This window comes from Dipodomys merriami, unplaced genomic scaffold (assembly GCF_024711535.1).
Source record: "Dipodomys merriami isolate MVZ:Mamm:240054 unplaced genomic scaffold, mDipMer1.0.p SCAF_233, whole genome shotgun sequence".
Taxonomy (NCBI): domain Eukaryota; kingdom Metazoa; phylum Chordata; class Mammalia; order Rodentia; family Heteromyidae; genus Dipodomys; species Dipodomys merriami.
The window spans coordinates 1,588,276-1,602,241 of NW_027203749.1; the positions used below are offsets into that span (position 1 = coordinate 1,588,276).

Below are 13,966 nucleotides of genomic sequence, written 5' to 3' on the forward strand. Positions count from 1 at the left end.
AAGTCACATACAGAAGATCAAAAGAGAGGAAAAGGTGAAAAGGATTAGAAAGGGAGAAAAAAGATCAGAAGTTCAGTAGAGCTAGACAAAAAAACAAAAAGATAGTTAAAAAAGAAAGAAAAAGAGAAAGAAGACAAGAAAAGAAAGGAAAACGCACATTCATGTATTCCTAAAATAAAAATTATAAGAGGAAAAAAAAGTTATTGCAAAACAATTATTTTTTCAAAAAAGGCAAAAATTAAAGATGAATAAAATTTTTAGAAAAGGAAAAAAATTTATATGTATATAAGGTACCAAAAAAAGAAAAGAAAAGGAAGAAAGAAAAAAAAAAGTTCTTTGATTTTTTTGGGGGGGGAGGAGTGGGAAGAAACCTGTATCTCCCTTTTGTCTGTAACCAGCCTCTTGTTGAAGTCTCTGGTCAGCTTGAGGTCCTGTGGCTTGATTGGTTTCTTAAGTCAGTTTGTTCAAACAGGCAGAAAAATGCTCTGCTTTACCCAAGATTTTGAGATCCCCCTCCCAGATTAGTTTACTGGGAGGGTGATCTGCTTTGAGAATCACAAAAGAGGGGAATGCAGTGGTGAGGCTAGGTTCTGGGTGGAGTTGAGGCCTTTCAACAATCAGTAGTTTTTTTCCTGGGGCTGTTTTGTGAAAAAAAAAACTCACAGAGCCCAGCCTGGAGCCATTCTCAGGGTTTCTGTTTTTCAATTGATTGTTGAGGCTGCTAGAGGGAGGGGCAGCCTCTGGCTCTGGTTACCCAGTGAGGAAAGCCTCTCCAATGGCTGGCGTCTGAGCTGGGTGACTTTTCCCTGGATGGAGCTGAGTCTGGCAGGTCACTTCGCCGTTAAGTTCTTGTGACCTGCTAAATGACTCGTTTTATTCCAAGGCCTGAGTTGGAGCTAGCAGCTCCTCCGAGCTTTGTCGGTATCCAAGATGGAGACCATCGGTGCTGGGGGGGGAGGGGTGGCCTTCCCTCCTCTGCTCCCTGAGAAGGAGTGAGGACGTCGGGCTTCTACTCACGCCAAGTCTTGGATCCTGGGTCATCTCTGGTCTGCACACTGCAGGATGAAGATGTCTGCTCCTTGTCGGTTCTTGCTGGTGTTGAGTAGAATCCGCTCGCCAGCTGCGTCTGGCTCCTTCGTCCTGGACTCTCTGTGTGAGCGCTCAGTTATGGCCCCGGCTGCGTTCTCCGCCGCGACCCTGCCGCCGGCGGCTGCTGGCGAGCGCTCAGATGTGTCTTTTTGCCTTGGCTTCCCCTCTCTTGTCTAAGTCTCTGTCCTGTGATGGCACACTTGGTGTGATTCTCTGGCTTAGGACTGTTCACTGGAACTCTAAAACTGCTTTCTATGCGAGAGCTTGTTCAGATTCCAGCTTCTCCTCCGCCATCTTCCCAGAACTCCTCTTTATTCTTTCTTTGTCTCTGTCTCTGTATCTGTTTCTCACTCTCTGTTTTGGTACTGCATCTAAAATTGGCTTGGCCTAGTGCTTAATTGTCATGCTATTGTTTGCACTTCAATTATGCCCCCATTCATGCTTTTGACCTGTTATTTTGGAGATGGAGTGTCATAAAGTTTTCTGTATGAATTAACTTTTAAACATGGTTCTCCAGACCTCAGCTTCTTGAATAACTAGGATTATATGTGTGAGACACCAATGTGATAGTTTTAATTTTTTCTAAAGCAAAATAATAGTATTCCCAAATTAACGTTAATTCCAGGAAAGCTAGAAGTTGGGAAGGTGGTTCAGTGGTAGAGAGCTTGCCTCACATACATGAGGCCCTGGGTTCAATTCCTCAGCACCACAAAAATAGAAAAAGCCAAAGTGGCTCTGTGGTTCAAGTAGTAGAGCGTTAGCCTTGGGCTTATGAGCTGAGGTATTGTTTCCAGGCCCAGAGCTCAAGCTCCATGACCAAAAAAAGAAGGAAAAAGGAAAAGAAAAATCTTTCTGAAGAACAGTGGGTGTTGATATTTGTGTAGTTTATTTAAAAATACTATATCTGCATTAACAATAGCCAAATTATGAAAATAGACAAAATGTTGCACCACAGAAATCTGGATCAAGAAAATGTGATACCTATACACAATGGAATTTGACTCATCTACTATAAAGAATAATATGACAATTGCAGGGAAATAGATAGGCCTAAAATAATTTATGTCAAGTGAGGTAAGGCAGACTGAGAGGAAAACAGCATATGATTCTTCTTGAATGTGGAAATTGAATCTAAAATAAAATGAGATATGTTAACAAATAAAGGGTTCATGCATTTGCACACAAACTGACTAATAAATGTTATACTTGGGGAATAACACCAAAAGCATATCTCATCAGGATATTTAGTGTATACTTAAACAACATGCATACCAGGAAATGGAGACATGGGGGCTAAAGGGGAAAGCAAATGCATGTAAGTTAGACGGGAGAGCAATGCAGTCATTGTATTGAACGTACACCATGTAATTTGTAGTTAGGAAAAAGAGATGAAAATAAAGGAAGGATGATGTATTTTCCAAGAAGGATTATACTCACAACACAATTCTGGAATTATAAACTCTTTCTACATTTGCTTACAAAAAGAAAAATCTAATGGCTAACCACAATTTGGGGAAATCTTGAACATTTTAATAACAGACATAGGTAATGTAGCCAGTGTTACCTTCCATCACCCAACTAATTGGATTATCTTTGGAAAATAAGTGATTATTTTGAATGCTATGCCTTCCTTTTGGCATGAGTTGAGGTGGGGATGGGGGGAGTTGGGGAGGTGGGGAGGGAAGTAATGGTAGGGCAAAAACAGAGGAGGAGGTAACAATGCTGGCTACAAAATGTGCTCATTACCCTATTATGTAACTGTAACCCTTGTGTACAACATTATATAAATACAAATATAAATACACACACACATATCAACCAGTTTTAGTGTTCTAGTGAAAAAACCAAGGCTGGAGAACCAAATGAATGAGCATAGTTCAGAATTTGGACAGAACACTGACAGAATAGAGCAGCTAGTAGATAACTAGACATTGTGGAGCCATTTTTCAACAGGGCAAGGAAACCTGACCACTGAGACTCAGGTCAACCCAGAAGAAACTTGCTTTTCCCAGGCGGTGGAGGCTCTGCCCAGGGTGGGGAGACTTTCTTCATTGGGTGAACCAGACAGAGTTGGCTTCACCCCTCTGCAGCATAGGCAGCTTTCTCAGCTGCAGGAGATTTTTTAAAAATCTAAACTTACAAAACTTTGAAAAGTAAAAAAAAACCTTATATTTATAAAAATCTATATGGAAAAACTCCAAATGGATCAAAGATCGTGAAGTAAAAGCAGACACCTGAAAAACATTAGAAGAAGGAATAGAAAAACCTGTAGGACTCTGTGGCACAGGGTGAAATTTGCTTAATAAAGACCCAGAAACACAACAAATCGAAGAAGGTTTGGAAAAATGTAATTGCATGAAACTGCAGAGCTTCTGCATAGCAAAGGAAATAGCTAGGAAGATCAATAGAAAGCCCACAGATTGGGAGAAGATCTTCAATACCTAAACAACAGAGCAGGGCATCACATCTAAAATATAATTAGAACCCCCAAATTAAATTCAACAAAAACGAATCCTCAAAGAAAAAAACCAACCCATTAATAAGTGGGCTAGAGACTTATAGATACATTAAATGTTCAACTTCCCTGGTCATAAAAGAAATGCAAATCCGAGCAACAATGAGTTTCCACCTCACCCCATTGAGAATAGTTATAATCAAGAAATGTATTAGCAACAGATCCTTGAGAGCATGTGGACAAAAGGGAATCCACCCTGTTGGTGGGAATGTAAACTTGTTCAACCACTCTGGAAAGCAGTATGGAGATTTCTCAAAAGACTCCCCATAGAGCTCCCCCATGACCAAGCAATCACACTTTTGAGCATTTACCCAAATGATCACAAACAAGGCCATACTAAGCTACCAGCACAATTATGTTTATTGCAGCACTATGCACTATAGTTGAGATATGGAACCAACCCAGATCTCCAGTAGATGAATGGATCAAGAAAATCATATATATATATATATATATATATATATATATATATATATATATATATATATATATATATATATATATATATATATATATATGTAATGGAATTCTATTCTTCCACCAGAAGGAATGACACCACTGCCTCATTTGTTAGGAAATGGAAATATATATATAAACACACACACACACACACACACACACACACACACATAATGGAATAATTTTATGCTTTCATTGGAAACAATGGTACTGCCACAATTGTAAGGAAATGAAAAGACTCAGAAAAAATCATATTAAGTGAAGTAAACCAGATGCAAAGAAATATAGTTCCCATGGTTTCCCTTTATTTCAATAATTCGTATACATCTAGGATAATCTTAGCAGATGAGCAGTATAATTCAATAGCTATGTACATATGACCATAGAAAATGATGCTAAATGAAATGAATTCCAAGATAGGGACACAAGAGGTTTTTCTTTGTTGTTGTTGCTTTTAATGTATTATGTGATTTTCTTTTCCTTGTGTATGTTCTTCCGAATGGTATATTCCCTGTTGTCACTGTATTTGATTTTGGTACCCTGGTATTGTATATACATTTATTTGAATTAGGGAAGAGAGGAGGAACAACAGAATGTTGAGAAAAAAGACAAGGGAGGACCAATTCAATGGCTATATACACAAGACAATACCCCATTGGGGGTGTTGGGTGGACAGAAGAAAAAGTAGAGAAAAATGAGGGAAAGGGTATCAAGTTTTACAAGAAATGTACTTATTTATGTAACTTCAACCCCTCTATACATCACTTTGACAATAAAAAAATTAAAACAAGGGTGCTGGGAAGGTGGCTCAGTGGTAGAGGGCTTGCCTTGCATGCCTGAGGCCCTGGGTTCAATTCCTCAGCACCACATAAGCAAAAAGAAAAAAGCTGGAAGAGGCGCTGTGGCTCAAGTGGTAGAGCGCTAGCCTTGAGCTGAAGAGCTGAGGGACAGCACCCAGGCCCAGAGTTCAGGCCCCACGACGGGACCCCCAAAAAAATTAAAACAAGAAAAAATGAATGATTTAGTGTTATTAGTGCATATGAGACCACATATGTTCAATGGAATACAAACATTACATTCTGTATACTCAATAGCAATATTTATTTTATGGTACCAGTACAAGTGTTTGAAACTAACATGTGAGTATTGTCCATTATCATTTTTGCTCATGCTTCTGGAGCTCTATGACTTGGGCCACAACTCCATTCCTGTGTTTTTGGTGGTTAAAGAGTTTTGTGGACTTTCCTTCCTCAACATGTCCCAGACCTTTGTGTTCAGCTCTCACCCTCCTGTGTAACTAGGATTACAGGTGTAATTTACTAGCACCTGGCCTGCAAACTTCATTCCTAAGTAGGTATAAGAGAACCAATGATAATGTCTCAGTTGATAGAATGATTTTCATTAAGAATACAAATAAGTTGTAATTTCAAACAATATATTTATCAACATTTCCAAAATCTAATTTCAATGAGTATGGTTTTTGTCCTCATATTAGTTTAACATTCTAAGGTGCTTCTAGTCTTTTGCTTTCCCTTTATAATGTGATATCGAGGTGATGGTTGTAGATGAATTTTTACCTCTTACAGTGCCTGGTTCCTTATAACCAAAATAATTTCACTGTTTTAGAAAAGTTGTTGGATCTGGGCTATCTTTAACTATTTCAGGGGATACTTATGAATAAATAGGTAAAGCACTCCACCATCATCCGTCCAAGCTCAGACTCTACCATATCCATTCATGCCATTCTTACAGTTCTTTTTCTTCTCCTTTATCTTCCTGACTGTTTGCTTCATTTTCTAATGTTCCCAAAGGTTCTTCCATGTCTTTCATCTTGGCTAGAGGAGATGTAATATTTTTGTTCTGCTATGTTCTGTAAAGAGATTATCATATTGAATAATGTCTACAGTGTAGTTTCTGGTAGAATAGTTTAATAAAATCGTCTCACCTGTTACTTCAGCTATCATCAATTTACTAGATGCAATGATTTCTTTACCATACTTGTATCAGAAAAACATTAGTAGGGACTAACATAGCAAATATATTTTTTGAGATGAGAACACCATAGTGAAGGTATATAGTGGTTGCTGAAGATAGTTGAGAGAAGGCAGTAACCGTTATGACATCAGCATTCACCCCTTCCCATGATACCTTCTTAGAACACCGTGAGGTAATATCTCCATAGTTACAGAGTTCTTGTCTCAGAACAGTTTTTATGTGAATGCTGCACCTGCTTTGATTCTTATATGGCTCCACACATCTTTCTTTTAGGAGAATTGTGCCTCTCATCAGAGATGTTTTGACAACTAAATGTTTAATGATTTTTTTTGAGTGTCATCAGTATATTAAAATTGTGGGACTTTATCCTGGTTAGTCTTTTTTCCTCCCTTTCTTCTTTCTTCTTTCCAATCTCATGACTCTTCTTGCCTCTTCTCTTCCCTAGACTTCTTTTCCCTCTTTCCTTCTTCTGCCCATTTCTCTTATACCATCCTATAGCAGCAAGATTAGAGTACATTTTATTTGAAGTAATCCCAGAAGTCAAACAAAAATCAGATGCAGGAAACAATTTTTCCTTTGTTATACTATCTGCTGGATTGATAAGAAATCACTGAATTCGGATTCTACCATGTGTTTAAGTCCTACATCTGATATTTCAAGATAAGGTGAGAATGAAAACACAGGTATGGAATTACATGACTCCACACAGTAATACCACTTATTAATGTTTATGACTAATGTGTACATTTCTTCAACAAAGATTAATGAGACTTGTAAATACCAGAGACTGATTTTAGGATAAGTATTCTTGATTTAAGTAATAATGAAAATATGACTTATATATTAGATTTGAAATTGGCTTCAATGTTGAAACAACAAACAATATTTAGATATGATGATAATGAATTAGGGGACTCTTTTAGTAAGGAAAATAAAATATAAGAAGAATACCACCAAAAAGGACAAGATAGAAGGAAGTATACATATGACCATTTTGCTCTATATCAGAGATGAAATAAAATTAATTACATACACTATGGCCAAGAATTTTTTTATTGTAAAAATACTGTACAGAGGGGTTACAATTAAATGGGTAAGATAATGAGTACATTTCTTATCAAGCATTGTAGCCACCTCCTTTGTTTCCCCTTCCCATCCTTTCCCATCTTTCCCTCCACCCCTACCAAATCCCGCCCCCCCCACACCAAAATTGTAAAGTTCGTTTTTCCACCTAACGACTTGTACATCTCATTGTTGCAATGGATCCACCTGTATCCCTATTTAAACGATGTTTTTTCCCTTCCCGTCCAAAAATTATACCGACATCAAATACAGTCAAAGCAGGGGTCATACAAGGGGAAGGGACATACAAAGCAACAAAGAAATAATCTTATAAATGTGTCAGAAACAATCAGCTGTAAGAAAAAAAGAAAACATTTGAACACATATCTTAGTGTTCATTTCCCAACTTCAACTTATCTGACCTTTACTGCTTGACTCAGACATAATACTAGTTATTACAACAAATAAGGGAAACCATGGGACTTAAGTTTCTTTGGGCCTGGCTTACTTCACTTATTTAAGTTTTTCCAGATATTTCCATTTCCTAACAAATGGGGCAATGCCATTCTTTCTGATGGAGGCATAGAATTCTATTGTGTATATATATCACATTTTCTTGATCCATTCATCTATTGAGGGGCATCTGGGTTGGTTCCATATCTTAGCTATGGTAAATAATGATGCAATAAACTTAGTCGTGCTGGTAGCTTTATTGTGGCCTTGTTTGTGATTATTTGGGTAAATGTCCAAAAGTGGGATTGCTGAGTTATAGCAAAGCTCTAAGTGGAGTCTTTGAGGAACCTCCATACTGCTTTCCAAAGTGATTGAACAAGTTTACACTCCCACCAACAATGCAGTAAGGTTCCCTTCTGTCCACATCCCCTCCAGCATCTGTTGTTATTAGAGTTCTTGATTATAGCCATTATAACTGGGGTGAGGTGGAATCTCAATGTTGTTTTGATTTTCATTTCTTTTATGGTTAGGGAGGTTGAGCGTTTCTTCATGTGTCTATTGGCCATCCTTATTTCCTATTCAGAGAAGTTTCTCTTTAAGTCTTTAGCCCACTTATTTATTGGGCAGTTGTTTCTTTGAGGATTTGTTGTTGGGGGATTTAATTTTTTGAGTTCCATGTATATTTTAGATATGAGATACTTGTCCGTTGTATGGCTAGTTAAGATCTTCTGCCAATCTGTGGGCTTTCTATTGATCTTGCTAGCTATGTCCTTTACCATACACAAGCTCTGTAATTTCATGCAGTCCCGTTTCTCCATCATGTCTTTTATTTGTTGTGCTTTTGGGTCTCGATTAAGGAAATTTCACTGTGCCAAGGAGACCTAGGTTTTCTCCTATTCCATCCTGTAAGATTTCAGAGTGTCTGCTTTGACTCCGAGATCTTTGATCCATTTGGAGTTGATTCTGATGCAGGGTGATATATAAGGATCTAGTGTTATTTTTCTACAAGTAGTTAACAAATTTTGCCAGTACCATTTACTGAAGAGGCTGTCTTTCTTACATTCTATTTTTTAGCACTTATCGAAGATTAGATGGCTATAGGTCTGTAGGTTCATTTCTGGGTTTTCAATTCTATTCCATTGGTCCTGAGGTCTGTTCTTGTGTCAGTACCAAGCTGTTTTGTTTATTATGCCTTTGTCGTACAGTTTGAAATTTGGTATTGATGTTCCTCCAGCACTGTTCTTTCTATTGAGGATCGTTTTTGCTATTCGGGGACTTTTATTGTTCCATATGAATTTTTGGATTGCCTCTTCTATTTCCTTGAAGAATGAGGTTGGAATTTTGATAGATATCACATTGAATTTTTAGATAGCCTTGGGAAGTATTGCCATTTTCACTATGTTGATCTTTCCAATCCAGGAGCATGGGAGTTTTTGCCACATCCTAAGTTCTGTCATGATTTCCTTTTTCAAGTTTTAAAGTTTTCATCATAGAGGTCCTTCACTTCGTAGGTTATTTCCTAGGTATTTTATTTTTGTGGGGCTATTAGGAATAGAATTGCTTTCCTAATTTCAGCCACACTTTTCTCATTGTTGGCATACAGAAAAGACATTGATTATTGAGGGTTAATTTTATATCATGCTACTTTGCCAAAGTTTTGAATCAGCTTGAGTAATTTGGGAGTGGAATCTATGGGATACTTTAAATATAAGATCATGTCATCTGCAAAGAGAAAGAGTTATATTTCTTCTTTCCATATTTGGATTCCTTTTATTTTTGCATCTTTTCTTATTGCAGTAACTAGGCAGTCTAATACTAGATTGAAGAGAAGTGGAGAGAGTGGAAATCCTTGTCTCATTCCTGAGTTAAAAGGAAATGGCTTTAGTTATTCACCATTAAATATAATGCTGGCTGTAGTTTTGCCAAATACGGCCTTTATTGTATTGAGGAATGTTCCATGGATTCCTAATTTTTCCAGAGCCTTCATTATAAAGGGATGTTGGATCTTGTCAAATGATTTTCTGCATCTATTGATATAACCATGTGGTTCTTATCATTGCTCCTCTTGATGTGATGAATTATATTAATTGATTTGCATATATTGAACCAGCTTTGCCTTCCTGAAATGAAACCTGCTTGATCATGGTGTATGATTTTTTGGATGAATTGTTGAAGTCGATGGCCAAAATTTCGTTGAGAAGTTTTGCATCAATGTTCATCAAAGAAATGAGTCTATAGTTCTCTTTCTTTAATGAGTCCCTACCTGGTTTTGGGATGAGGGTTATGATGGCTTCCTAGAATGAGTTCAGTAGTGAACTTTCTCTTTCAACTTCATTAAAGAGTTGTAGGAGTATTGGTGTGAGGTCTGCTTTGAAGGCGTTGTAGAATTCCGCTGTAAAACCATCTGGTCCTGGGCTTTTCTTAGATGGGAGGTCTCTTATCGCTGTTTCTATTTCAATGCTGGTAAGATGGTTTAAAATCATCTTGGTTTAGTTTTGGCATATCAATATTTGCTAGGAAAAGGTCCATTTCTGCCAAGTTCTCAAACTTATTAGCATAAAGGTTTGAGAAGTATTTCCTTATAGTGTTCTGAATCTTAGTTGTTTCTGTGGTTATGTTTCCATTGTCATCTCTGAGTTTATTTATTTGGGTGTGTTCTCTACTTTTTCTGATAAGATTTTCTAAGGGAAATAATGAATAATCCAGAGAAGAGTTCCCAAAAACCTCTACAAACACTAGTGGTAAACATCGTTACTGTGATTATGATGGATGGTGATTTTCTCATTCATGTAGCATCCAATTTTCATTCCCTTTAGCTTATTTTGGAACTTTTGATCATGCCCTGAACAACCATAACAAGTGTCTTGTTCTCTATCAGATTACTTAAAAGGATACACCAATAGCCACTGCCCTGGTCTCCTTATTGCTTCACTTCAGAAATTGTTAATTATACAAGATGGGAATGTTTGTGGATTCTTTTTTTTTTTTAATTTAATTTAATTTTATTTGTGAACATACTGTACAGAGGAGTTACAATTACGTGGGCAGGATAATGCGTACATTTCTTACCAAGCATTGCAGCCTCCTCCTTTGTTTACCCTTCACATCCCTTCCCAGCCTCCCCCCTCCCCCCAATCCAAATCTTCTCCTTCCCCCCCTCTGCCCCCCCCCCCGCACCGACATTGTAAAGCTCGTTTTGGAATGACAACTTGTACTTCTCATTGTTGCAACAGGTCCACCTGTATCCTTAAACAACTGGTTTTTCCCCATCCCCTCCACAAGTTATACTGACATCAAATATAGTGAAAGCAGGGGTTATACTGTGGGGGAGGGACATACAAAGCAACAAAGAGATAATCTTATAAATGCGTTAGAAACACATGCATGAAAGAAAAAAACATTAAAATACACATCTAAGGGTTCATTTTCCTGACATCACATTATCTGACCTTTACTGCTTGACTCATACATATACTAGATATTACAAATAAGGGAAACCATGGGACCTATGTTTCTTTGGGCCTGGCTTACTTCACTTAATATAATTTTTTCCAAGTTTTTCCATTTCCTAACAAATGGGGCAATGTCATTCTTTCTGATGGAGGCATAGAATTCGATTGTGTATATATACCACATTTTCTTGATCCATTCATCTACTGAGGGGCATCTGAGTTGGTTCCATATCTTAGCTATGGTAAATAATGCTGCAATAAACATAGTTGTGCTGATAGCTTTAGTGTGGTCTTGTTTGTAAACTTTTGGGTAAATGCCCAAAAGTGGGATTGCTGGGTCATAGGGGAGTTCTATGTGAAGTCTTTTGAGGAACCTCCATACTGCTTTCCGAAGTGGTTGAACAAGTTTACATTCCCACCAACAATGAAGTAAGGTTCCTTTCTGTCCACATCCCCTCCAGCATCTGTTGTTGTTAGAGTTCTTGATTTTTGCCGTTCTAAATGGAGTGAGGTGATATCTCAATGTTGTTTTGATTTGCATTTCTTTTATGGCTAGGGATGTTGAACATTTCTTCATGTGTCCATTAGCCATCCTTCTTTCTTCTTCAGAGAAGTTTCTCTTTAAGACTTTCGCCCACTTATTTATTGGGCAGTTGTTTCTTTGAGGATTTGTTGTTGGGGGGTTTAATTTTTTGAGTTCCAAGTATATTTTAGATATGAGACCCTTGTCCGTTGTATGGCTAGTAAAGATCTTCTCCCAATCCGTGGGCTTTCTATTGATCTTGCTAGCTATGTCCTTTGCCCTGCAGAAGCTCTGCAACCTTATGCAATCCCATTTGTCCAACCTTTCTTTGATTGGTTGTGTTTCCGGGTCTCTATTCAGAAAATTTCGGCCTGAGCCAAGGAGACCTAGGGTTTCTCCTATTCCATCCTGTAATGTTTTCAGAGTGTCTGCTTTGAGTTCAAGGTCTTTGATCCATTTGGAGTGGATTCTGGTGCAGGGTGATATATGAGGATCTAGCTTAAGTTTTCTACATGTGGTTAACCAATTTTGCCAGCACCATTTACTGAAGAGGTTGTCTTTCTTCCAGTCTATTGTTTTAGCTCCCTTATGGAAGATTAGATGGCTATAGGTCTGTAGGTTCATTTCTGGGTTTTCAATTCTATTCCATTGGTCCTGAGGTCTGTTCTTATGCCAATACCAAGCTGTTTTGATTACTATGGCTTTATAGTAGAGTTTGAAGTTTGGTATTGATATTCCTCCAGCAGTGTTCTTTCCATTGAGGATCGTTTTTGCTATTCGGGGTCTTTTATTGTTCCATATGAATTTTTGGATTGCCTCTTCTATTTCCTTGAAGAATGAGGTTGGAATTTTGATAGGTATTGCGTTGAATTTGTAGATAGCCTTGGGAAGTATTGCCATTTTCACGATGTTAATCTTTCCAATCCAGGAGCATGGGAGTTTTGCCACTTCCTAAGTTCTGTCATGATTTCCTTTTTCAAGTTTTAAAGTTTTCATCATAGAGGTCCTTCACTTCTATAGTTAATTCCTAGGTATTTTATTTTTTGTGGGGCTATTAGGAATGGAATTGCTTTCCTAATTTCAGCCACACTTTTCTCATTGTTGGCATACAGAAAAGCCATTGATTTTGGGGGGGTTAATTTTATAACCTGTTACTTTGCCAAAGTTTTGAATCAGTTTGAGTAATTTGAGAGTGGAGTCTATGGGATTCTTTAAATACAAGATCATGACATCTGCAAAGAGGGAGAGTTTTATTTCTTCTTTCCCTATTTGGATCGCCTTTATGTCTGCATCTTGTCTTACTGCTGTAGCTAGGCATTCTAATACTAGATTGAAGAGAAGTGGAGAGAGTGGGCATACTTGTCTTGTTCCTGAGTTAAGAGGAAATGGCTTTAGTTTTTCACCATTGAGTATAATGCTGGCTATAGGTTTGTCATATGCAGCCTTTATTGTATTGAGGAATGTTCCATGGATTCCTAATTTTTCCAAAACCTTCATCATGAAGGGGTGTTCAATCTTATTGAATGCTTTTTCTGCATCTATTGAGATAATTCTTATTATCTTATTCTTGCTCCTGTTGATGTGATGAATAATATTAATTGATTTGCATATATTGAACCAGCTTTGCATCCCTGAAATGAATCCTGTTTGATCATGGTGTATGATTTTTTGGATGAATTGTTGAAGTCGATTGGCCAAAATTTTGTTGAGAAGTTTTGCATCAATGTTCATCAAACAAATGGGTCTATAGTTCTCTTTCTTTGATGAGTCCCTGCCTGGTTTTGGGATGAGGGTTATGATGGCTTCATAGAATGTGTTCGGGAGTTAGCTTTCTCTTTCAATTTCATTGAAGAGTTGGAGGAGTATTGGTGTGAGCTCTGCTTTGAAGGCCTTGTAAAATTCCGCTGTAAAACCATCTCATCCTAGACTTTTCTTAGCTGGGAGGTCTCTTATTGCTGTTTCTATTTCAATGCTTGATATGGGCCTGTTAAGCTGGTTTAACTCATCTTGGTTTAGTTTTGGCATGTCAATATTGCTAGGAAAAGGTGCATTTCTGTCAAGTTCTCAAACTTATTAGCATAAAGTTTTGAGAAGTATTCCCTTATAATGTTCTGAATCTTGGTTGTTTCCGTGGTGATGTTTCCATTCTCATCTCTGAGTTTTTTAATTTGGGTGTGTTCTCTTCTTTTTCTGATAAGATTTGCTAAGGGTCTGTCAATTTTGTTAAGTGTTTCGAAGAACCAACTCTTTGTTTTGTTGATTCTTTCTATAGTTTTTTTGGATTCTAATTCATTTAATTCTGATTTAATTTTGATTCTTTCTTTCCGTCTACTGGATTGGGGTTTATCTTGCTGCTCTTTTTCAAGGAGGTTTAGATGTGTCATTAAATTGCTAGTTTCAGATCTCTCCAATTTGTTG

At 37.5% G+C, this 13,966-nt stretch overlaps 1 protein-coding gene across 2 annotated transcripts in view; it reads right to left on the minus strand.

Moving 5' to 3' along the window:
• LOC138835266 (lamin tail domain-containing protein 1-like) overlaps positions 1-6,151 on the minus strand; it is a 68,260-nt gene extending 62,109 nt beyond the window's left edge. For both annotated transcript variants that reach the window (XM_070033836.1, XM_070033837.1), the window contains exons 1-2: positions 6,009-6,151; positions 5,814-5,933 (exon numbers count right to left, since the gene is read on the minus strand). In XM_070033836.1, the coding sequence (XP_069889937.1) occupies positions 5,814-5,893 (80 nt within the window). In that variant the 5' untranslated portion in view covers positions 5,894-5,933; positions 6,009-6,151. The remainder of the gene's footprint in view (positions 1-5,813; positions 5,934-6,008) is intronic.
• Positions 6,152-13,966: the final 7,815 nt, after the last annotated feature.